This window comes from Coffea eugenioides, chromosome 8, assembly GCF_003713205.1.
Source record: "Coffea eugenioides isolate CCC68of chromosome 8, Ceug_1.0, whole genome shotgun sequence".
Lineage (NCBI taxonomy): Eukaryota > Viridiplantae > Streptophyta > Magnoliopsida > Gentianales > Rubiaceae > Coffea > Coffea eugenioides.
The window spans coordinates 8,720,912-8,745,361 of NC_040042.1; the positions used below are offsets into that span (position 1 = coordinate 8,720,912).

General features: G+C 33.3%; 2 protein-coding genes across 2 annotated transcripts; both read left to right on the forward strand.

The window, feature by feature from the left end:
• Positions 1-8,089: 8,089 nt before the first annotated feature.
• Positions 8,090-11,619, forward strand: LOC113780151 (disease resistance protein RPM1-like). Its single transcript, XM_027325963.1, has 2 exons — positions 8,090-8,913; positions 9,497-11,619. Exons 1-2 carry the CDS (start codon positions 8,090-8,092, stop codon positions 11,484-11,486), a joined length of 2,814 nt encoding a protein of 937 aa, XP_027181764.1. The 3' UTR covers positions 11,487-11,619.
• A 4,647-nt stretch (positions 11,620-16,266) lies between these two features.
• On the forward strand, positions 16,267-20,672 carry LOC113780152 (disease resistance protein RPM1-like). The gene is made up of 3 exons (XM_027325964.1): positions 16,267-16,660; positions 17,591-18,873; positions 19,998-20,672. Exons 1-3 carry the CDS (start codon positions 16,267-16,269, stop codon positions 20,670-20,672), a joined length of 2,352 nt encoding a protein of 783 aa, XP_027181765.1.
• Positions 20,673-24,450: the final 3,778 nt, after the last annotated feature.

Genomic DNA, 24,450 nt, shown 5'->3' on the forward strand with positions numbered 1-24,450 from the left:
ATAATAAACTTTTAATAAGTAGTTAGTTTTAATTACTTGGTTCACTAATAGAGTTGGCCACCATAAGAGAAATTAAAGGAATTTTTCACAATCAGATGCATAGAAATTGAATATTATTAAAATTGGAAAATGATAGCATCGGATTCTTGTTTTGAGAAAAGGAATGTGGCATTTATGCCTTATTGTCTCTCGGCTCTTTACATTCTCCCAATTGAGCATATATGCAATTTAGTCTTATAGAAAGTCCCACATTCCCCCGCTACGTAATTCACCTACGATTGCCTGCCGGTTGCCTTTGACAATGGTCCCAGGCAGAGTTGCTAGTGTAATATTAACTTTAAAAAAAATACTAGAACAAGTTGAGAGAGTGAAGAAAAATTAGAAGAAAAAGAAATAGGAAAAAGGGAAAAAATGTAAAAGGTATATTTTTTTAGCTACCAAACATTTCATGGTTCAACAAAAATCCATTATCATTAACTAATGATAGTGATTGTGAATAATAAACTTTTAATAAGTAGTTTGTTTTAATTACTTGGTTCAGTAATAGAGTTGGCCACCATAAGAGAAATTAAAGGAATTTTTCACAATCAGATGCGTAGAAATTGAATATCATTAAAATTGGAAAATGATGGCATTGGATTCTTGTTTTGAGAAAAGGAATTTGGCATTTATGCCTTATTGTCTCTTGGCTCTTTATATTCTCCCAATTGAGCATATATGCGATTTAGTCTTATAGAAAGGCCCACATTCCTCCGCTACGTAATTCACCTAGGGGTGACAATTTTCGACACGGTCTGAAAACACGACACGAATCTAACACGAAATTAATGGGTTTGGATTGAGGTTTCGGGTCAGAATCGGGTCGAACCCGATGAACCTATAAAGAAAACAGGTCGATTTCAGGTCAATCCGTGGGTGACCTGTATGACCCGATATGACCCATTTACGAATTAAAAATAATTTAATAAACATAAAAATTATTTTATCTAACTAAACTAAGTTATTCTTTTTTTTCAAAAGCATTAATTACTTAATCCTAATGAATTTATTTAATTTTTGTGAAGTTGAAATTATTATATTTGGACAAATAACATATTATATTATTTTTAACCTGTATACTGTTTTAATTTATTTTATATTTGGTTTGGAATAAAACACTTTTACGATGTTTAATTTATTTTATATTTGGTTTGGAATTATTTATTTAAATTTTTATTACTTGATTATGTAATTAGTTTGGTGATAAATTGATTTTATTAGAAATTATGATAAATTAATAAATTAATAACTAAAATTAAGTTTCGGGTCATTTCAAGTCGACCCGCCAACCCGCTAATCCGAAATTTTTGGGTTCATATCAAGTATCCTGACCCGTTTCGGGTTGGCGGGTCAGGTTCGGGTCAGCGGGCTTTCTATTATACCCGAGTCTCAACCCGACCCGTCAACCCGAATTCGACCCGATTGCCACCCCTAAATTCACCTATGATTGCCTGCCGGTTGCCTTTGACAATGGTCCCAGGCAGAGTTGCTAGTATAATATTAACTTTTAAAAAAAATACTAGAACAAGTTGAGAGAGTGAAGAAAAATTAGAAGAAAAAGAAGTAGGAAAAAGGTATAAATTTTTTGCCACCAAACATTTCATGGGTTCAACAAAAATCCATTATCATTAACTAATGATAGTGATAGTGAATAATAAACTTTTAATAAGTAGTTAGTTTTAATTACTTGGTTCTGTAATAGAGTTGGCCACCATAAGAGAAATTAAAGGAATTTTTCACAATCAGATGCATAGAAATTGAATATTATTAAAATTGGAAAATGATGGCATCGGATTCTTGTTTTGAGAAAAGGAATTTGGCATTTATGCCTTATTGTCTCTCGGCTCTTTATATTCTCCCAATTGAGCATATATGCAAATTAGTCTTATAGAAAGTCCCGCATTCCTCCGCTACATAATTCACCTACGATTGCCTGCCAGTTGCCTTTGACAATAGTCACAGGCAGAGTTGCTAGTGTAATATTAACTTAAAAAAAATACTAGAACAAGTTGAGAGAGTGAAGAAAAATTAGAAGAAAAAGAAGTAGGAAAAAGGTATTTTTTTTTTGCCACCAAACATTTCATGGGTTCAACAAAAATCCATTATCATTAACTAATGATAGTGATAGTGAATAATAAACTTTTAATAAGTAGTTAGTTTTAATTACTTGGTTCTGTAATAGAGTTGGCCACCATAAGAGAATTTAACGGAATTTTTCACAATCAGATGCATAGAAATTGAATATTATTAAAATTGGAAAATGATGGCATCGGATTCTTGTTTTGAGAAAAGGAATTTGGCATTTATGCCTTATTGTCTCTCGGCTCTTTATATTCTCCCAATTGAGCATATATGCAAATTAGTCTTATAGAAAGTCCCACATTCCTCCGCTACGTAATTCACCTACGATTGCCTGCCAGTTGCCTTTGACAATAGTCACAGGCAGAATTGCTAGTATAATATTAACTTAAAAAAAATACTAGAACAAGTTGAGAGAGTGAAGAAAAATTAGAAGAAAAAAGAGTAGGAAAAAGGGAAAAAATGTAAAAGGCATATTTTTTTAGCTACCAAACATTTCATGGTTCAACAAAAATCCATTATCATTAACTAATGATAGTGATTGTGAATAATAAACCTTTAATAAGTAGTTTGTTTTAATTACTTGGTTCAGTAATAGAGTTGGCCACCATAAGAGAAATTAAAGGAATTTTTCACAATCAGATGCGTAGAAATTGAATATCATTAAAATTGGAAAATGATGGCATTGGATTCTTGTTTTGAGAAAAGGAATTTGGCATTTATGCCTTATTGTCTCTTGGCTCTTTATATTCTCCCGATTGAGCATATATGCGATTTAGTCTTATAGAAAGTCCCACATTCCTCCGCTACGTAATTCACCTCGGGGTGGCAATTTTCAATACGGACTAAAAACACGACACGAATCTAATACGAAATTAATGGATTTGGATTGAGGTTTCGGGTCAGAATCGGGTCGAACCCGATGAACCCGAAAAGCAAATAGGCCGATTTCGGGTCAACCCGTGGGTGACCTGATATGACCCGTTTATGAATTAAAAATAATTTAATAAACATAAAAATTATTTTATCTAACTAAACTAAGTTATTCTTTTTCTTTCAAAAGCATTAATTACTTAATCCTAAATGAATTTATTTAATTTTTGTTAAGTTGAAATTATTATATTTGGACAAATAATATATTATATTATTTTTTTACCTTTATACTATTTTAATTTATTTTATATTTGGTTTGGAATAAAACACTTTTACGGTGTTTAATTTATTTTAGATTTGGTTTGAAATTATTTATTTAAATTTTAATTACTTGATTATGTAATTAGTGTTGTGATAAATTGATTTTATTAGAAATTAAAGTGATAAATTAATAACTAAAATTAAGTTTCCGGTCATTTCAAGTCTACCCCCCAACCCGCTAATCCGAAATTTTCGGGTTCATATCAGGTATCCTGACCCGTTTCGGGTTGGCGGGTCAGGTTCGGGTCAACGGGCTTTCTATTATACTCGAGTCTCAACCCGACCCGCCAACCCGAATTCGACCCGATTGCCACCCCTAAATTCACCTATGATTGCCTGCCGGTTGCCTTTGACAATGGTCCCAGGCAGAGTTGCTAGTATAATATTAACTTTAAAAAAAATACTAGAACAAGTTGAGAGAGTGAAGAAAAATTAGAAGAAAAAGAAGTAGGAAAAAGGTATATTTTTTTAGCCACCAAACATTTCATGGGTTCAACAAAAATCCATTATCATTAACTAATGATAGTGATAGTGAATAATAAACTTTTAATAATTAGTTTGTTTTAATTACTTGGTTCTGTAATAGAGTTGGCCACCATAAGAGAAATTAAAGGAATTTTTCACAATCAGATGCATAGAAATTAAATATTATTAAAATTGGAAAATGATGGCATCGGATTCTTGTTTTGAGAAAAGGAATTTGGCATTTATGCCTTATTGTCTCTCGGCTCTTTATATTCTCCCAATTGAGCATATATGCAAATTAGTCTTATAGAAAGTCCCGCATTCCTCCGCTACATAATTCACCTACGATTGCCTGCCAGTTGCCTTTGACAATAGTCACAGGCAGAGTTGCTAGTGTAATATTAACTTAAAAAAAATACTAGAACAAGTTGAGAGAGTGAAGAAAAATTAGAAGAAAAAGAAGTAGGAAAAAGGTATTTTTTTTTTGCCACCAAACATTTCATGGGTTCAACAAAAATCCATTATCATTAACTAATGATAGTGATAGTGAATAATAAACTTTTAATAAGTAGTTAGTTTTAATTACTTGGTTCTGTAATAGAGTTGGCCACCATAAGAGAACTTAACGGAATTTTTCACAATCAGATGCATAGAAATTGAATATTATTAAAATTGGAAAATGATGGCATCGGATTCTTGTTTTGAGAAAAGGAATTTGGCATTTATGCCTTATTGTCTCTCGGCTCTTTATATTCTCCCAATTGAGCATATATGCAAATTAGTCTTATAGAAAGTCCCACATTCCTCCGCTACGTAATTCACCTACGATTGCCTGCCAGTTGCCTTTGACAATAGTCACAGGCAGAATTGCTAGTATAATATTAACTTAAAAAAAATACTAGAACAAGTTGAGAGAGTGAAGAAAAATTAGAAGAAAAAAGAGTAGGAAAAAGGGAAAAAATGTAAAAGGCATATTTTTTTAGCTACCAAACATTTCATGGTTCAACAAAAATCCATTATCATTAACTAATGATAGTGATTGTGAATAATAAACCTTTAATAAGTAGTTTGTTTTAATTACTTGGTTCAGTAATAGAGTTGGCCACCATAAGAGAAATTAAAGGAATTTTTCACAATCAGATGCGTAGAAATTGAATATCATTAAAATTGGAAAATGATGGCATTGGATTCTTGTTTTGAGAAAAGGAATTTGGCATTTATGCCTTATTGTCTCTTGGCTCTTTATATTCTCCCGATTGAGCATATATGCGATTTAGTCTTATAGAAAGTCCCACATTCCTCCGCTACGTAATTCACCTCGGGGTGGCAATTTTCAATACGGACTAAAAACACGACACGAATCTAATACGAAATTAATGGATTTGGATTGAGGTTTCGGGTCAGAATCGGGTCGAACCCGATGAACCCGAAAAGCAAATAGGCCGATTTCGGGTCAACCCGTGGGTGACCTGATATGACCCGTTTATGAATTAAAAATAATTTAATAAACATAAAAATTATTTTATCTAACTAAACTAAGTTATTCTTTTTCTTTCAAAAGCATTAATTACTTAATCCTAAATGAATTTATTTAATTTTTGTTAAGTTGAAATTATTATATTTGGACAAATAATATATTATATTATTTTTTTACCTTTATACTATTTTAATTTATTTTATATTTGGTTTGGAATAAAACACTTTTACGGTGTTTAATTTATTTTAGATTTGGTTTGAAATTATTTATTTAAATTTTAATTACTTGATTATGTAATTAGTGTTGTGATAAATTGATTTTATTAGAAATTAAAGTGATAAATTAATAACTAAAATTAAGTTTCCGGTCATTTCAAGTCTACCCGCCAACCCGCTAATCCGAAATTTTCGGGTTCATATCAGGTATCCTGACCCGTTTCGGGTTGGCGGGTCAGGTTCGGGTCAACGGGCTTTCTATTATACTCGAGTCTCAACCCGACCCGCCAACCCGAATTCGACCCGATTGCCACCCCTAAATTCACCTATGATTGCCTGCCGGTTGCCTTTGACAATGGTCCCAGGCAGAGTTGCTAGTATAATATTAACTTTAAAAAAAATACTAGAACAAGTTGAGAGAGTGAAGAAAAATTAGAAGAAAAAGAAGTAGGAAAAAGGTATATTTTTTTAGCCACCAAACATTTCATGGGTTCAACAAAAATCCATTATCATTAACTAATGATAGTGATAGTGAATAATAAACTTTTAATAATTAGTTTTTTTTAATTACTTGGTTCTGTAATAGAGTTGGCCACCATAAGAGAAATTAAAGGAATTTTTCACAATCAGATGCATAGAAATTAAATATTATTAAAATTGGAAAATGATGGCATCGGATTCTTGTTTTGAGAAAAGGAATTTGGCATTTATGCCTTATTGTCTCTCGGCTCTTTATATTCTCCCAATTGAGCATTTATGCAATTTAGTCTTATAGAAAGTCCCACATTCCTCCGCTCCGTAATTCACCTACGATTGCCTGCCAGTTGCCTTTGACAATAGTCCCAGGCAGAGTTGCTAGTATAATATTAACTTAAAAAAAATACTAGAACAAGTTGTGAGAGTGAAGAAAAATTAGAAGAAAAAGGAGTAGGAAAAAGGGAAAAAATGTAAAAGGTATATTTTTTTGGCTACCAAATATGTCATGGTTCAACAAAAATTCATTATCATTAACTAATGATAGTGATTGTGAATAATAAACTTTTAATAAGTAGTTTGTTTTAATTACTTTGTTCAGTAATAGAGTTGGCCACCATAAGAGAAATTAAAGGAATTTTTCACAATCAGATGCGTAGAAATTGAATATCATTAAAATTGGAAAATGATGGCATTGGATTCTTGTTTTGAGAAAAGGAATTTGGCATTTATGCCTTATTGTCTCTTGGCTCTTTATATTCTCCCGATTGAGCATATATGCGATTTAGTCTTATAGAAAGTCCCACATTCCTCCGCTACGTAATTCACCTAGGGGTGGCAATTTTTGATACGGCCTGAAAACACGACGCGAATCTAACACGAAATTAGTGGGTTTGGGTTGAGGTTTCGGGTCGAACCCGATGAATCCGAAAAGAAAACAGGTCGATTTCGGGTCAACTCGTGGGTGACCTAATATGACCCGATATGACCCGTTTACGAATTAAAAATAATTTAATAAACATAAAAATTATTTTATCTAACTAAACTAAGTTATTCTTTTTTTTTTCAAAAGCATTAATTACTTAATCCTAAATGAATTTATTTAATTTTTGTGAAGTTGAAATTATTATATTTGGACAAATAATATATTATATTATTTTTTACCTTTAGACTGTTTTAATTTATTTTATATTTGGTTAGGGATAAAACACTTTTACGGTGTTTAATTTATTTTAGATTTGGTGTGGAATTATTTATTTAAATTTTTATTACTTGATTATGTAATTAGTTTTGTGATAAATTGATTTTATTAGAAATTACAGGGATAAATTAATAACTAAAATTAAGTTTCGGATCATTTCGGGTCGACCCGCCAACCCGAAATTTTCGGGTTCGTATCAGGTATCCTGACCCGTTTCGAGTTGGCGGGTCAGGTTCGGGTCAGCAGGCTTTCTATTATACTCGAGTCTCAACCCGACCTGCCAACCCGAATTCGACCCGATTGCCACCCCTAAATTCACCTACGATTGCCTGCCGGTTGCCTTTGACAATGGTCCCAGGCAGAGTTGCTAGTATAATATTAACTTAAAAAAAAAATACTAGAACAAGTTAAGAGAGTGAAGAAAAATTAGAAGAAAAAGAAGTAGGAAAAAGGGAAAAAATGTAAAAGGTATATTTTTTTAGCTACCAAACATTTCATGGTTCAACAAAAATCCATTATCATTAACTAATGATAGTGATAGTGAATAATAAACTTTTAATAAGTAGTTAGTTTTAATTACTTGGTTCAGTAATAGAGTTGGCCACCATAACAGAAATTAAAGGAATTTTTCACAATCAGATGCGTAGAAATTGAATGTTATTAAAATTGAAAAATGATGGCATCGGATTCTTGTTTTGAGAAAAGGAATTTGGCATTTATGCCTTATTGTCTCTCGGCTCTTTATATTCTCCCAATTGAGCATTTATGCAATTTAGTCTTATAGAAAGTCCCACATTCCTCCGCTACGTAATTCACCTACGATTGCCTGCCCGTTGCCCCTTTACAAAACAGAAAACTACATACTTTCCCAAGTTTGCCTCTTTTTTAGTTTCTTGTGATTGTTTTGGTAAGAAAACCAACTCCTGTGAAATTTAACAAAGGAATATGGCTGAGACTGTTGTGGGCTTTCTAATTAATCAGCTCTCCACCTTACTTTCCCAAGAGAGCACGCTTTTGGGTGGACTTCGACCAGATGTTCAGTTCATCAAAGATGAACTCGGCAGCATGAAGGCTTTCCTCAGACAAGCTGAAGCAAAGGAGGACAGTGATCCTCAACTCCAAGACTGGGTAAAGCAGGTTCGAGAAGTTGCTTATGATGTAGAGGATGTTCTCGATGATTTTGCCATTCGCTTTGCTCGTGGTGACGCAGATGGATTCTTTGGCCGCGTTGGAAAGATCTACAACTCGATAAAAAATCTGAAAGCCCGCCATCGGATTTCTTTGGAGATAAAGGACATCAAGGCCAGAGTTGTAGAGATTTCTGCAAGGCGTCATAGGTACCGATTGCTTCAGAGTACTCAAGAAAGGGGCTCCAGCTCTTCCCACGTGGCAAATGAAGATTATGATATTCGTGATCAAGCACTGCTTATTGAAGAAGCTAAACTTGCTGGCATTGATAAACCCAAAAAAGAGCTCACTTCCAAAATTATTGATGACTATTCCCACTTGAAAGTAGTTTCAGTGGTGGGAATGGGGGGACTCGGCAAGACCACCCTGGTGAAAAAAGTTTATGATGATGCTACAGTGAAGAAACAATTTCAGAGCCATGCCTGGATAACTGTCTCTCAGCATTTTCAATTCAATGTCATCATCAAGAACTTGATTCAACAATTGTTTGATGAAATCAGACAACCGGTCCCTCCCCAAGTGGAATCCATGGATCGTGTTAGACTAAGTGAATTTGTCAGAGACTTCCTCAAAGAAAGAAGGTACTGTTGGAAATAGTTTCTAACGAGAATGTTGAAATTCATTGTCCCACATTGAAAGAGGATAGAGTGCTCATTGTCTATATATGCATCATTGTCTTATTTTCTTTACAAACTTGTTCCAAAATATTAGTTTGGAGGGAAAGTTTGGTGGGAAAGTTATTTTCAGTTTATATCTCATACACTTGAATATGAATTGAAAGATATATAAAATCACACTTGGATAAGGTGTTAATTAGAGGTAGTTAATGACGGTTACATTTAGCAAACATATCTGTTAATTGGTTAGCTACCTATACACCTATTCAATAAGGATTGCATCCTCTGATGGTGCCTTAGATAGGTGCTTCAATCCTATTAAATAGTAGGATTTTGACAGAATTAAATTACTTTTTACTTTTCATTGATAGTTCTTAGACTTTGTTATATCTTAGAGGTAATTTGTCTAATAGAGGCAAATAATACCTTAAGGAAAGTGCTTTCACGCCTCAAAGTCTTTGCATTTGTCTAGTTTAGTTTTGTTATTTACTACAATTATCTGCATTTGTCTAGTTTAGTTTTGTTATTTACTACAATTATCCAACAGGTACATCCTTGTCCTTGATGATGTGTGGAGTCTAAATGCTTGGGAAACTATCAAATATGTATTGCCTGACTGCAATATTGCTAGTCGTGTTGTTTTGACAACACGAATAGCTGATGTAGCTTCTGCGTCTTGTTTGGCATCCCATGACTTTGTTCATGAGATGAAGCCTCTCTCTTCTGAAGATTCTTGGACTCTTTTTTGTGATAGAACATTTCAGAGTAATAGCTGTCCTCCAAATTTAGAAGAAATTTCTAGAAAAATAATGAAAAAATGTGAGGGTCTACCGCTTGCAATTGTTGCAATTGGTGGTGTTTTGGCTCTGAAAGACAAGGTCAGGATAGATGAATGGGAGATGGTGCTTCGTGGCTTTGGTGGCGAGGTAGATGGTAGTGGGAAGATTGATAGAATTAGAAGGATACTCTTTCTTAGCTACAATGATTTGCCTCACCATCTCAAAAACTGCTTATTATATCTAAGCATCTATCCTGAAGATCATCCAATTATTGTCGATTATTTGCTTGATAAATGGATAGCACTAGGATTTATAGGGGAGAAAGAAGGAATGACAACCACCGATATTGCTATGAGCTATCTCAAAGAACTCATCAACAGAAGCTTAATCCAAGTTAAAGAAAAATGGGATGATGGCAAATTGAAGGAATGTGGTCTTCATGATTTTCTACGTGAAATCATTGTCTCAAAATCTAAAGAGCAGTGCTTCGTAGCCATAGACACTGGATGCTGCACAAGATGGCCTGACAAAGTTCGACACCTAACAATCCATAACTTCACTGAGAATCCTCCACAAGGCTTCAGCAGCTTAAAGTGGCTTCGGTCGGTGGAAACATTTGGGTATGAAGATCCTCTCACAACTTCATTTTTGTCCAAGTTTTTACGTGGTGGTTCCAAGTTCCTGAAGGTTTTAAATTTAGAGGGAACTGAACTGGACAACATCCCAAAGGAAGTTTTCAAACTATTTCATCTCAAGTATCTTGATCTAAGTAGCACTAGAGTTAAAATCATTCCAAAATCTGTTGGGCTGCTTCAAAACCTAGAAATTTTACTTCTGAACGGAACCACTATAACGGAGTTGCCTGTGGAAATTCTGAAGCTAAGAAAACTCCGTTCCCTTACAGTAGGCAGAATGGATGATTTTTCAAATAACTTTGCAGTTTGGGGCTTTAAATCTCCGGATGGAATTGGAAAGCTTACTTCCTTGGAGAGTCTGGCATATATAGAAGCAGATAGTGGTAAGATAGTAAGGGAGGTTGGGAAGCTCATTCAATTGCGAGAATTATTCATAACAAAGCTCAGGAGAGAAGATGGAAAAGAGTTGCTCTACTCCCTCTTGAGGCTGACCAACCTTCGAGAGTTACACATCTGCTCTGTTAAAGAAGAGGAGATCCTTGATCTCCAACATTCCATCTCTCCAAGACTTGGATTTCTTACGAGTCTGTTCTTGAATGGCCGTTTAGAGAGAGTACCAGAATGGGTGATATCACTTCAATCCTTGAGCAAGTTAGTCTTGCACAATAGTGCATTGAGTGAAGATGAGAATGCAATTGGTTGTCTTGGACATTTGCCCAATCTGGCATCGCTGACTCTCCATCGTGCTTATGAAGGGGAGACATTGTGCTTTGAGGCTGGAAGATTCCAAAAACTCCAAAGATTAGAACTTTGGCAATTAAAAAGACTAAAATGGGTAAGAGTGGAAGATGAATCGATGCCCACTCTCCAAGAGTTTTCTATTCTTGGTTGCAAACTTATGGAGGGCCTGCCTTTGGGCCTTCAAAACTTGAGCGGGCTTAAATTTCTTCGATTGTTTGATATGTCTGATGAGCTAATCCACAAAGTACAGAGTTTGGATAAACAAAGTGAAGATTGTCAGACAATTTCTCATATCCCTCAAGTTTACACTGAACACTGGATAAGCACTGAATGGAAAGAGAAGATTGGTAAAAGAAAATCTCTTGCGGTCGTCAATATTTGACTTATGGTGTTTATTGTCAATTACATTTTCAAAAAATCTAGTTGCGGCCTGCTTACTTTTTCCTACTTATTATCCTTGTATTAAAATCATGACATTGGATTGCTATTCAAGCACAATTAGTTCCTTAGATAAATATATATGTGTTTCTACGTGTATGAAGATTTGATTTGTACAATTATTTTGATTCTTGGTTAAGAATGTTTTGGTTTAGCAAAAAGATATAAAGACAAGTAGCATCTAAACATTATGAGATTGATTGCCTCTTACAACCATTGCATGTTCAATTTTCCCTCTTCTATAATTAAAAATGGAGATTAAATTAATGGGGATAAATTTTCATTAGGAGTAGGTAAACCTCGCTAATTCATAAAGGGTATACATTATTTCCTAGACTTCAACAAAATTTTTGGTGAGGTTTTCCTTTTTTATTTATTACCAAATCCTTTTTTTTGTGGCTTTCTTTTATTCCAAGATAGTGTCCTAGCATCATTTTTGGATTAGGAACCCGAATCTATACTTGATGGACTAAAAGGAAAAATAAAATATTTTTGCGAAACGTAAGGAACTATATTTATAATTTTCCCTGGTAATAGATTATTAAGGATGTTAAAGTCCAAAAAGAGAGGTTTTCAAATTGCTTCAATGATCAACACTGTGTCTCTAGTCTCTTGTTAAGTCCAAATTCTATGATAATAATTGATGTTATTGTATCATCCTATATATCTCTAAGTCACTTTCATCAGATATCCTGGAAGAAAAGACCCCTTCAGCGTTACAATCCCCTACCTAATTTAGAAACAATTGCTTTAACGTACGCAGATATCTTTCCATAATATCATTCCTTTTTTTTCCCCTTGATATTATAATTCATCTAAGTATCTAACCAAGAAAGCTACTCCAATATAAAACAAATACATATCTTGACAAAAAGTTTATAGTATCATATTATATTTTGATATAATACATGTATATATATTGTTATATTATATCTTCACTAGTTGACTTGGCCAAATCCTGGTGGGAGGTTAGGCATTGAGTTCACATTCAGCCTTGAATTTAATCACATCTTTTACTTGACATCAGTTGCAGGCTTTCGTAGGGCAGAATCAAGAAAGTTAAAGTAGCATTCCATCAAATGCAGCGTAGATGTCAACCCAAATTCCGAATTATGTAAATGGAAAATTTGACTTAAAGGATTACATGAATTAGTAGTTCAAAAAGTTAAAGAAATTTTTGTGATGTGTATAAAAGAAGTCAACAAGAAACTCCTATTTTCAATCCAAAGTTGATTAGTTGCTTCTGGGAACTTTACTTCTATTAACCTAAAAAGAGTTATCTACCTTGATTTTTCTAAATCTTTCGTACTCATAAAATTGATAGATCAATAAGGACACCAGTTTGTACGAAGCTATCAGGGAGCAAGAAGATGGACAATATTATTAGGAAAAATCGTTCAACATGTCCCTCACATTTTATAAAATAACCTTTTTAGTCCCTCATTTTTAAAAGTGTACTTTTATGTCCATTATAAATTCACATTGGTTAAATTTGATTTCTATATAGGTTTTTGACTAGTTTTTTGTTGGAATCCACCACGTGCCTTGCACGTGATTATTTTGGAAAGGCAAAATTATCAAATCAAAATTTACATAATCCAATCTGTAGTCTCTCACATTACACAAAATGAATCGTTTCGTCCCTCACATTTTATAAAATGAATTGTTTCATCCCTCACATTTTACAAAATAAATTTTTTCATCTCTTATATTTTATAAAATAATTTTTTTCATACCTCATTGATCATGTTTACGAATAACTTTTTTTTAAACCATGTATATATTTATTTGATTTCACCTGAACAATACGAATGGCATGCAATATACCTCTATTTGATTTCTCTTAAATATACTGTTCAGGTAAAATTGAAATAGATATATTAAAAAATTATTAGTTTTTCACTCATGTTCATTTCCTTTTACTCGAAAATTGAAAATAAAAAGACATTTAATCCTAAACATTATCAAGTATTTATATTGAATCAAATTTGGACAGAAAAAAATAAACAAAGGAAAAGTATGACAAAAAGAAGTAAGTAATTGACATAGGCAAGAATTCAATTGTTAGTCTTAAAGGTGGCGAGTAAAAATTTCAAATTAAAACTGCAATTTGTTAGCATGACTATAGAATTTGAATTAAGACTGATTAATTAGATGGCCTTATTACACAACTCAATAAATGAATTATTACCAAAATAGAAAAGGTTACAAATATTGAATAGATTCACATGTTGAAATCAAATAGATATTATATATATATATATGGGTTTAAAACAAAATTGTTAGATTTAAACTCATGCATATATCTATTGAATAGCATATGCACAACTACAATTAGTCTGTTTAGATAAAATCAAATAGAGATATATTATATGCTATTCATACTGTTCAAGTGAAATCGAATAGATATATACATAGATTAAAAAAACTATTATTCGTACACAGTCAATGAGGGATGAAAAAATTCATTTTGTAAAATGTGGGGGATGAAAATATTTATTTTGTGAAATATGAGGGACGAAATAATTTATTTTGTAAAATGTAAGGGACTATAGATAGATTATGTAAATTTTGATTTGATAATTTTGATCACATGCAAGGCACGTGATGAATTCTTGTCAAAAACTAGTCGGAAACTTAAATAAGGACCAAATTTGACCAATATAAATTTATGAGAGACATAAAAGTATACTTTTAGAAGTAAAGGATGAAAAAAATTATTTTATAAAATGTGAGATACGTCTTGAACAATTTTCCCAATTTATTATTCAAAGAATTGCAATTGCAAATAAGAATCTGTTGGCTGCGGGAGAAGTACTAGAGGTTGAATATGCGCACATTTTGGTGCCAGTTCCAAGCAAGGGAAGGGAATGCAGGAGTTCAAAGCTCTTCGAAACAAAGTTTGACTACTCAATTAGTGGCTGAGTATTCCTTTTGTTGTACAAAACAAAACTTCTTGTTCTCTATAAATGAGTTTTATTGGCTATCAAATACTACTAATTATGGTAAGATGAATTTTATTGCAGCATTTTAATTGTATTTGGAATTTTAGTGTCAGGTTTTGATATATTGATAACTATTCTGAATCGGCATTCTAAAATCCTCACTTTATATTTTAAAAATTGCTATTACCAAAGCAGATTGGAATTGGAAAATGTTCATGGAATCCATCCAGATGTGATTTATGTGATTCTCAAGAACCCAATTTGGAAAGGCAACAAAAAGTTGAATCCAAAAAGATGGGATAACTCATGTACAAATTAAGAAACAAATAAATATCAGAAGAAATTAAAGCACAAAAATATACAACCCCAACAAATCGAAACCGAAATTGGCAAAATAGAAGGCTTATTTCACTAAATATTGTTGTTTTTAGCTGAAATTAGGGGCCGTTTGTTAACCTCCATGTATTTAGGGAGAGAGAATGTAAGTGAGGGTCCTTCAAACTCTCTCGCGTATTTACATTTGTACTTTTGGTAATATGGAGAATACTCCAGTTTTGTTTCTGTAGACAATGGAATTTTAATTAAATTCTAAAAATTACCATTGGTCTATTAAATGTTTTCGTCCAATCGGATATTGCCGTATGGCACGTACACTTGAAAAAATTGGTTATTAAATGACCAATTATATTTTGCCACGTGTCAAGGCGAGGTGTTCCAAATCAATTCAAATTGCAGGGATATCTCCACCAACCAGATCATATCATGTCACATGTCCATTGGATAAATATCTAAATATTTATTTCGTATTAAATGGATAATATTTAGAGTTATTTAATCCAAGTATATCTCTTATATACTGCAATAGCTTGGCCAGTCAAACGGCGCCATGTCACGTGTCCCCACGAGTTTGGCCAATCAATAAATTACTTATCTCTTTATTAATAAAAAATAAAATGAAGAGATAATATTTGACTGGCACAGTCCTAATATGACTGCACGTCTTGCAAGACAAGTAAAGTAGTACACAGGTTCTCAACCTCTACCTCTTGCTACAACTATAAATAGAGGTCTCTCAACCAAATCAAGGACACACACAGATACAGAGGCACACACCAAGAGGCATCTCATACACTCAAGTGGTGAAGTTCTAAGCTACTAAGGTCTGGGTCTCTAAGCTCCTCAAGTCTTCCGCATATCAAGGCTTGAGCCTTCAAATATTTTCCAGTTCTTCAAATCTTCCATATCAAGATTTGAAAGAGTCGGTAGTGGATCCAAGAACAAGTTGCGAAGCCCTTGGATTGGTGTTCGAGGAGAAGAATCGAGGGAAACTCTCCACAAGTTCGAGAAAACCCCAGAGATTGTACCTACATATTTTCCTAAATTTATATATCATATATTTGTCGTATATTTTTCTTGTCGTTTTGCAGACTTGAAATTTTTATCGCGTACAGTTTCTTTTAAGGAAATAGAACATTTTTACTTCAAGAACCACGGGATTTGGTATTGAATTTTTTTTATTAGTGCATATGTTTCTACAATTATCATTTCTCTACTCACAATTATGTCCATATATATTGTTTCCCATTTAAAAATAAAAAATTAAATAAAAAAAAGAAACAGAAGAAGAAAAATGGCATGCCTTCATAGAATTTCCAACATTCCATCTCTCCCAAACTTAGATTTTTTGTAAGGTTGTGCTTGAGTGGGCGTTTAGAGAGAGTACCAGAATTGGGAATATCACTTCAATCCTTGGGCACTTTAGTCTTGCACAATAGTGAGATGAGCGAAGATGCGAATGCAATAGACTGCCTTGGACGCTTGCCCCGTCTGGTAGACCTTACTCTCCATCGTGCTTATGAAGGGGAGACATTGTGCTTTAAGGCTGGAAGATTCCCAAAACTCCAAATATTAGAACTTGGGCAATTAAAAAGACTGAAATGGGTAAGAGTGGGAGAGGAATCGTTATCCAGTCTCCAACAGTTTCTTATTGCTGGTTGCAAGCTTATGGAGGGCTTGCCTTTGGGCCTCCAAAACGCGATCGAGCTTAAATTTTTTGGATTTTATGACATGTCTGATGAGCCAATCCACGAAATACAGAATTTGAATAAACAAAGTGAAAATTATCAGACAATTTCTCATATCCCTGAAGTTTGCATTGGACATTGGATAAATGGTGAATGGAAAGAAGAGTTCCTCTAAGAAAAGATAGGTAAAGGACAATCTGTTGCAGTCATGAACATTTAAATTATGGTGTTTGTTGTCAATTACTTTTTCCTACTTCTTATCCTTGTAATAAAATCATGACTCTGGATTGCTATTCAACCACAATTAGTTCCTTAAGTAGTTAGATATATATATGTGTTTCTACATGTATGAAGATTGGACTTGTATAATTATCTTGACTCTTGGTTAAGAATGTTTTGGTTTAGTGAAAAAGATATAGAAACAAGTAGCATCTAAACATTGTGGGATTGCCTGTTACAACAATTGCAAGTTCGATTTTTCCTCTTCTATAATTGAAAATGGAGAATAAATTAGTAATATGGATAAATTTTCATTAGGAGTAGGAAACCTCGCTAATTCATAAAGGGTATATACATTATTTCCAAAACTTCTGCAGAATTTGTGGTGAGGTTTTCCTTTTTGATTTATTATTAAATACTTTTTTTCTCCTTGTGGCTTTCTTTTATTTTGAATTAGTGTCCTAGCGTCATTCTTTGGATTAGGACCCCGAATTTATACTTTATGGATTAAGCAGAAAAATAAAATATTTTGGAAAACGTGAGAAACTATATTTATCATTTTTCCTAATAATAGATTATTAAGGATTTTAAAGTCCAAAAAGATAGTGAGATTACTGAGATTTTCAAATTGTTTCAGTAGTTGACTTGGCCAATCCTAGTGGGGGATTAGGCATTGAGTTCACATTCAGTCTTGAATTTAATCTCAATATTTGACTTACAGTCTTTGATGTCACTTATATTTTCAGGAAAAAAAAATCTAGTTGTGGCCGTCTTACTTTTTCCTACTTCGTATCTTTCTAATAAAGGCTGTTCAACCACATTTAGTCCTTAGATGTGTATGTGTTTTCATGTGCATAAAGATTTGATTCCTACAATTATCAAATACATATTGCTAGACTGCAACATCGCTAGTCGTGTTGTATTGACAACACGAATTACCGATGTAGCTTCTGCATACTGTTTAGCATCCCATGACTTTATCCATATCATGAAGCCTCTCTCTTATGAAGATTCTTGGACCCTTTTTTGCAATAGAACATTTCGGAGTAATGATTGCCCTTCAAATCTAGAAGAAATTTCTAGAAAAATACTGAAAAAATGTGAGGGCCTACCGCTTGGGATTGTTGCAATAGGTGGTGTTTTGGCTCTGAAGGACAAAGACAGGATAGATGAATGGGAGATGATTCTTCGTGGCTTTGGCGGCGAGGTAGATGGTAGCGGTGAGCTTGACAGAATTAGAAGGATACTCTTACTCAGCTACAACGATTTGCCTCACCATCTCAAAAGCTGCCTATTATATCTAAGCATCTATCCTGAAGATTATCCAATTAGGAATGTCGAAAATTTACTTGATACATGGATAGCACTAGGATTTATAGAAGAGAAAGAAGGAATGACAGCCACTAATATTGCTATGAGATCTCTGAGATCTCTAAAAGAACTCATCAACAGAAGTTTAATTCAAGTTAAGGACACATGGCATGATGGCAAATTGAAGGAATGTGGTCTTCATGATTTTCTACGTGAAATCATTGTTTCTAAATCTAAAGAGCAGAGCTTCACAGCCATAGCCACTGGATATTGCACGAGATGGCCTGACAAAGTTCGACACCTAGCAATTCATAACTTCACTGATAATCCTCTAGAAGGCTTCACCAGCTTGAACTGTCTTCGATCCTTGAAATCATTCAGGTATGAAGATCCTCTCACTACTTCATTTTTGTCCAAGTTTTTATGTGGTGGTCCCAAGTTCCTAAAGGTTTTAGATTTAGCGGGAGCTGAACTGGACAACATCCCAAAGGAAGTTTTCAAACTATTTCGTCTAAAGTTTCTAGATCTAAGTGGCACCAGAGTTAAAGTCATTCCAAAATCTATTGGGCAACTTCAAAACCTAGAAGTTTTAATTCTGGCTGGAACCACTATAACGGAGCTACCCGTGGAAACTCTAAAGCTAAGAAAACTCTGTGTCCTTATCATAGGAAGAGTGGGTGATTATTCAAATAACTTTGCACTAGGAGGCTTTAAATCTCCGTATGGAATTGGAAAGCTTACGTTCTTGGAGAGACTGGCACATATGGAAGCAGACAGTGGTAAAATAGTAAGGGAGATTGGGAAGCTCATTCAGTTGCGAGAATTATCCAGGGTGAATTCTTAGTTTATGATGGAAAAAAAAAAGAATTCTACAACGGGGGCGATTTTTTGGAGCTTGTTCTACAAAAAGGGTCTTCGCATTCGTGGAATGCAAGCTCACTGACCTCGCATTTCACGAATGCGAGCTCAGCTCAAGTAACGAATGCGAGCTCAGCGACACCAAACTCCCACTAAGGACCATCGAATTAGTTATCGCAGCAGTCAATTTTGAAATGTAATTAATATTGCCACCTACTTTCTAGAATTCTGCGGGACGCTGCAGATGAACAGGCTGTTGTTTGAGATGTGAGTATTCCTTTTTCCAAGAATTGTAAGTAGACTAGAATGAGGAAAAGATCACGAACTCTCCAGTACAAATGGGCAATTTTCCATCTTCTGCTTTTGGAAAAATGCTAACAAAATGTTTAGGCAGATTTCTTGACTTTGTAGTTTCACGCGGGACAAAGACAAAAATTTTGTTGCACAGTAGTATTTATTAGCTTAACATAATTTGCGTTATTGTGATTTATTTTGCAGTTTATTTGTAGGATTGTTTAGCTTCTCTGAGGTATAGAGAACTAGTTTTTTTTTTTAATAAGGTGTAGAGTCCTAGAGTTGTTGTAGGATTTTGTTTTCCGTTTGTAAATGCTTACTGTCTATTTCATTTCTTATTAATTAAATTTGAATTTTACAAAAAAAAAAATTCATAATTGTGTTAATTTTCTAATATATATTACTTCATAATTGTTATAATTTATGGTTAAACCCCCTATTATTAACAATATACCCTTAAGCAATCCAAAGAAATTAATGTGCATACTATATATTTAGTATACCATATATTTGTAATACAAACATCTGCAGGCAACTTAAGGCAAGGAAGTAAAATACCAAAAAAAAAAAAAAAATAGACGTGCATACAACTATGCCAAGTGTATATTAGAGCTCGCATTTGCGGAATGCGAGCTCAATAAGTAGAGCTCGCATTCCGCGAATGCGAGCTCTATTCTAACCTCGCATTCGTGAAATGCGAGCTCAATAGAGCTCGCATTTCATGAATGCGAAGACCCCCGGACGGAATCCATTGCCAAAATCACCCCTTTTGTAAAATTTTTTTAAAATTCATCACAAAATTAGAAATTTCTCGAATTATCCATCACAAAGCTGAGGAGAGATGGAAAAGAGTTACTCTACTCCCTCTTGAGGCTAACCAACCTTCGAGAGTTACACATCTGCTCCATTAAAGAAGAGGAGACTCTTGATCTCCAACATTCCATCTCTCCAGAACTTGGATTTCTTGTAAGGTTGTGGTTGAATGGTCGTTTAGAGAGAGTACCAGAATGGGTAATATCACTTCAATCCTTGAGCACTTTAGTCTTGCTGAATAGTGAGTTGAGTGAAGATGAGAACGCAATAGGCTGCCTTGGACATTTGCCCAACTTGGTGGAACTTACTCTCCATGGTGCTTATGAAGGGGAGACATTGTGTTTTAAGGCTCGAAGATTCCAAAAACTCCAGAGATTAGAACTTATGCAATTAAAAAGACTGAAATGGGTAAGAATGGAAGAAGAATCGATGTCCAGTCTTCACCAGTTTTTTATTATTGGTTGCAAGCTTATGGAGGGTCTGCCTTTGGGCCTCCAAAACTTGACCGGGCTTAAACTTCTTGGGTTGCTTGATATGTCTGATGAGCAAATCAACAAAGTACAGAATTTGGATAAACAAAGTGATGATTATCAGACAATTTCTCGTATCCCTGAAGTTTGCACTGGACACTGGATAAATGGTGAATGGAAAACGGAGATCGTCTAGGAGAAGATATGTAACGAACAATCTCTTGTTTATCGTCAACATTTGACTTATGGTGTTTGTTGTCAATTAGATTTTGAAAAGAATCTAGTTGCGGCTTTCTTACTCTTTCCTACTTATTATCATAAAATCATGACTTTGGATTGCTATTCAACCACACTTAGTTTCTTAGATAGCTAGATATATAATTGAAAATAGAGAATAAATTAATATGGATACATTTTCATTAGGAGCAGGGAAACCTCGCTAATTCATAAAGGGTATAGTTGATTCTTTTACCTAACGAAATTAAAACAAAAAATAAAAAACCTAGACTTCCGCTATAAGAAATTACAATCTCTAGCAAAGTTAGCAATTCTGATCACCTGAAAGCACGATTTGTCCAAAACATAGCCCATTCAAAGGCTTTTTCAGTTTTTTATCCATTCATTATTAGGAGAAGAAAACTTTTTCATTTAATGGATTTACAGAGGTCATCCAACTTCCAAAGCCACTCACTTCAGGGCGAATTTCTTAAATTATTGTTAAATTTGAAAAAGCTCAGAAAATTTGGGTCATCCAGAGGGAATTGCTGATTAAGGGGTCGCCGCAAGTGAGAGGTGAGGCTACTAATAAAAACACTTTTAATTCTCATTTATTTTGGTTTCATATATTTTGGGTCTTTTTTTTTTTTTAAAACCCCTTCGCCGCTCACTTCATGAGCGGTGAAGGAATCTTGGTCAAATTGCTTCGCCGCTCATCAGATGAGCGGGCTAAGCTTTTGTCCTTTTTTTTTTCTTTTTCGAAGCATTCTTCCTAACTTTTATTATTTCATACTAACTTTTATTATTTCATATGTAATTTTTAATAAGTTATTTAATGCTTAATTTCATATGTAATAAATGTAATAAGTGTCTCCGCTCATTCTAGTTTATTTTTTTTGCGAAGCATTCTTCCTACCCTTTATTATTTCATATGTAATTTTTAATAAGTTATTTAATGTTTAATAAAAGGCAGAGCGACCAAGTTTTTTCCTGGCATTTTTATGTAACCTTAAATAGGCGTAATTAGAATTTTACGTTTTACATGAAATACTAATTTTCAAATTACAGTGTAACACTTTTTAAATTAAAATTCTTAAATCATATTATTAAAATTCTATTATAAAACAAAATTATAAAAAATTTAAAATATGATATTAGAAAAATGTGAAATTTATAAATTAACATGATAATCGAGTATGCTATTAAATTACTAATAAAATTTACTTAAGTCATATTTTTAAATTTTATAATATTATTATCGCAATCAATAATGATAAATAATACAATATTTATAGAATGTAACAATTAGTATATAAACTTAAATAATAATAAATAAGGTATAATTATAGTTTAGGATTTAAATAATTGGTATGGTATTAAAAACATTCTAAAATTTACCTAAGTCATATTTTTAAAAATTTTAATGGTAATGCTAAATTGAATAATAATATATAATGCAACATTAAACAATATTTATAGAATGTAATAATTAGCAATAAAATGAGAGTTTCGATAATTATTTCACCCATCAACGCGCCTCTTGGCCTTATCTCGCGGAGTGGTAGAACAACCACATTTCCAATGAATTCTCCCATGTGGCAGATTTCATCCTAATTGTAATCGTTCGGATCTCCGAGATAGTGCATGAACTTGTTTAGGTGTTTGATCATCGTCATCATCAATGGAGTGATCGAATACCGGAGTTTGACCACATCTAGGACAAGAACCATGTATAGGCGCTGTGAAAGAAGCACTAATGGGAACACTGTCGTCGTCCATATGCAAAGCAGGTGAGAAATCAGCCGAGGTCCCTAGAAAATGGTGCATTTGATCAACATTATCCTGAAACTGAATTTCTGGACACATCGTTGTAGACTACTTGCTATTTATTATTTACTATTTACTATTTACTATTTACTATTTACCATTTACTATTTAGTATTCATCATTTACCCTTTACTATTTACTATTTATCATTTACCATTTACCATTTACATTATCACTTATTTTTTACTATTTATCATTTACCATTTACCATTTATCACTTATTATTTACTATTTACTATTTAACATTTACCATTTACCATTTACCACTTATTATTTATCACTTACTATTTACTATTTACTATTTAACATTTACCATTACTTACCTTTTATTCATCATTCGCCTAAAAGCCTAAAAGACTACTGCCTCTATAAAATTAATTCTAAAATCCGTCAACAAATAATCTTTAAAAAACTTATTTAATAACCATAAAAGACTAACCTTATCATCTGACTATTAAATAATCTTAAATGTGAATATTAATTTGCCTATCAACGACTATTAAATCTTAAAAATGATCACCTTTTATTCATCTGACCAGTAATGTCAACAAATAATCATTTAACAGTATATCTTACTATTAGTATTCATTATTAATTCGCCTAAAAGACTACAGCAAACCATAAATAAATCATAAATAAAAGACTACTGCAAACCATAAATAAATCATAAATAAAAGACTACTGCAAACTATAAATAAATATCTCATTTGAAAATTAAATAAATGTAAAGCATCATAATATTTAGAACTTAACATAACTGCAAATATTATAAAATTATTATTAACAAAATTATTAAATAAACTAACCTTGTCAATGATATATCGTTTCTTTACAAAATTGCTTTCAGATCCACCCCAAAATTTCTTTCTGAAATATAAGATGAGGACCACCAGAAATAGAAAAAACTAAGAAAAATTTGTGAAAACGATGAAGAAGAAGAAGATGAGGACCACACCAGAAAGAGATAGAAAAAGAAAGGTCGTGAACGAAGTGGGTTTTCTCAAGTGAATATATAGAGAACAGAGAAATGTTGAGGTTGTCCGTGAAGATGGGGCAGAATAGTTATTGTCGGCAACCAAATAATTGTAGTACTGCTTTGACTACAAATTATTTTTGACTAAATACTTAACTTTGATTTGATTAGTTTAGTTTTTAAAAAAATTAGTGCATGGCCGTTAGCTTTTTTTTATAAAGAAATAATATGACAACCATTGGATATGTTGGGTAGGTGGTATTGACGGTGGAAAAACTGTCGCCGCAATTGAGATTTGCGGTTTTATAAAAATTAATTTTTGCACAAATCAAGCCTTCTCACTTTAAAAGAAAAAAAAAATATTTTGCGGTGAATTTGACGCCGCAAATTTGATTTGCGGCGTCGAGAAGGAAAACTATAAAACAAATATGTTCAATGCCTCTTGTCTCTTGTCCGTAGCAAATAGCAAATAATTTGGGCTCAACCAAGAAAAGTCAAAAAGTAGTGTAGGAAGAGTCAAAAAGTACCTCTGACGTGCAGTCAAATCATTGTCAGGATTGTCAGTGTCGGCAACCTTTCGCTGCTCGTCAAATGAGCGGCGAAGCATTTTTTTTAAAAAAAATAAAAAACTGAACCAAAATAAATGAGAATTAAAACTCTTTTCACTAGTAGCCTTACCTCTCAATTGCGGCGACCCCTTATTCAGCAACGAACCCGCATAACCCCAATTTTTTGAACTTTTTCGATTTTAACAATATTCTTGACAGGTTGTCAGCCTGTGCAATAATAAAATTAAACCTAATTGCCAGTTAAAATGACCAAACCCAATTCCAAGTACTGGAGCAGGGACTCTAGGTGTGCAATGGGTTACTTGATTCACCCTGTTCCCGAAGAGTTTGCTTGATCCGATATACCCGAATGGATTGGTTATTTCTTTTCACAAATAATTGTAAATGCG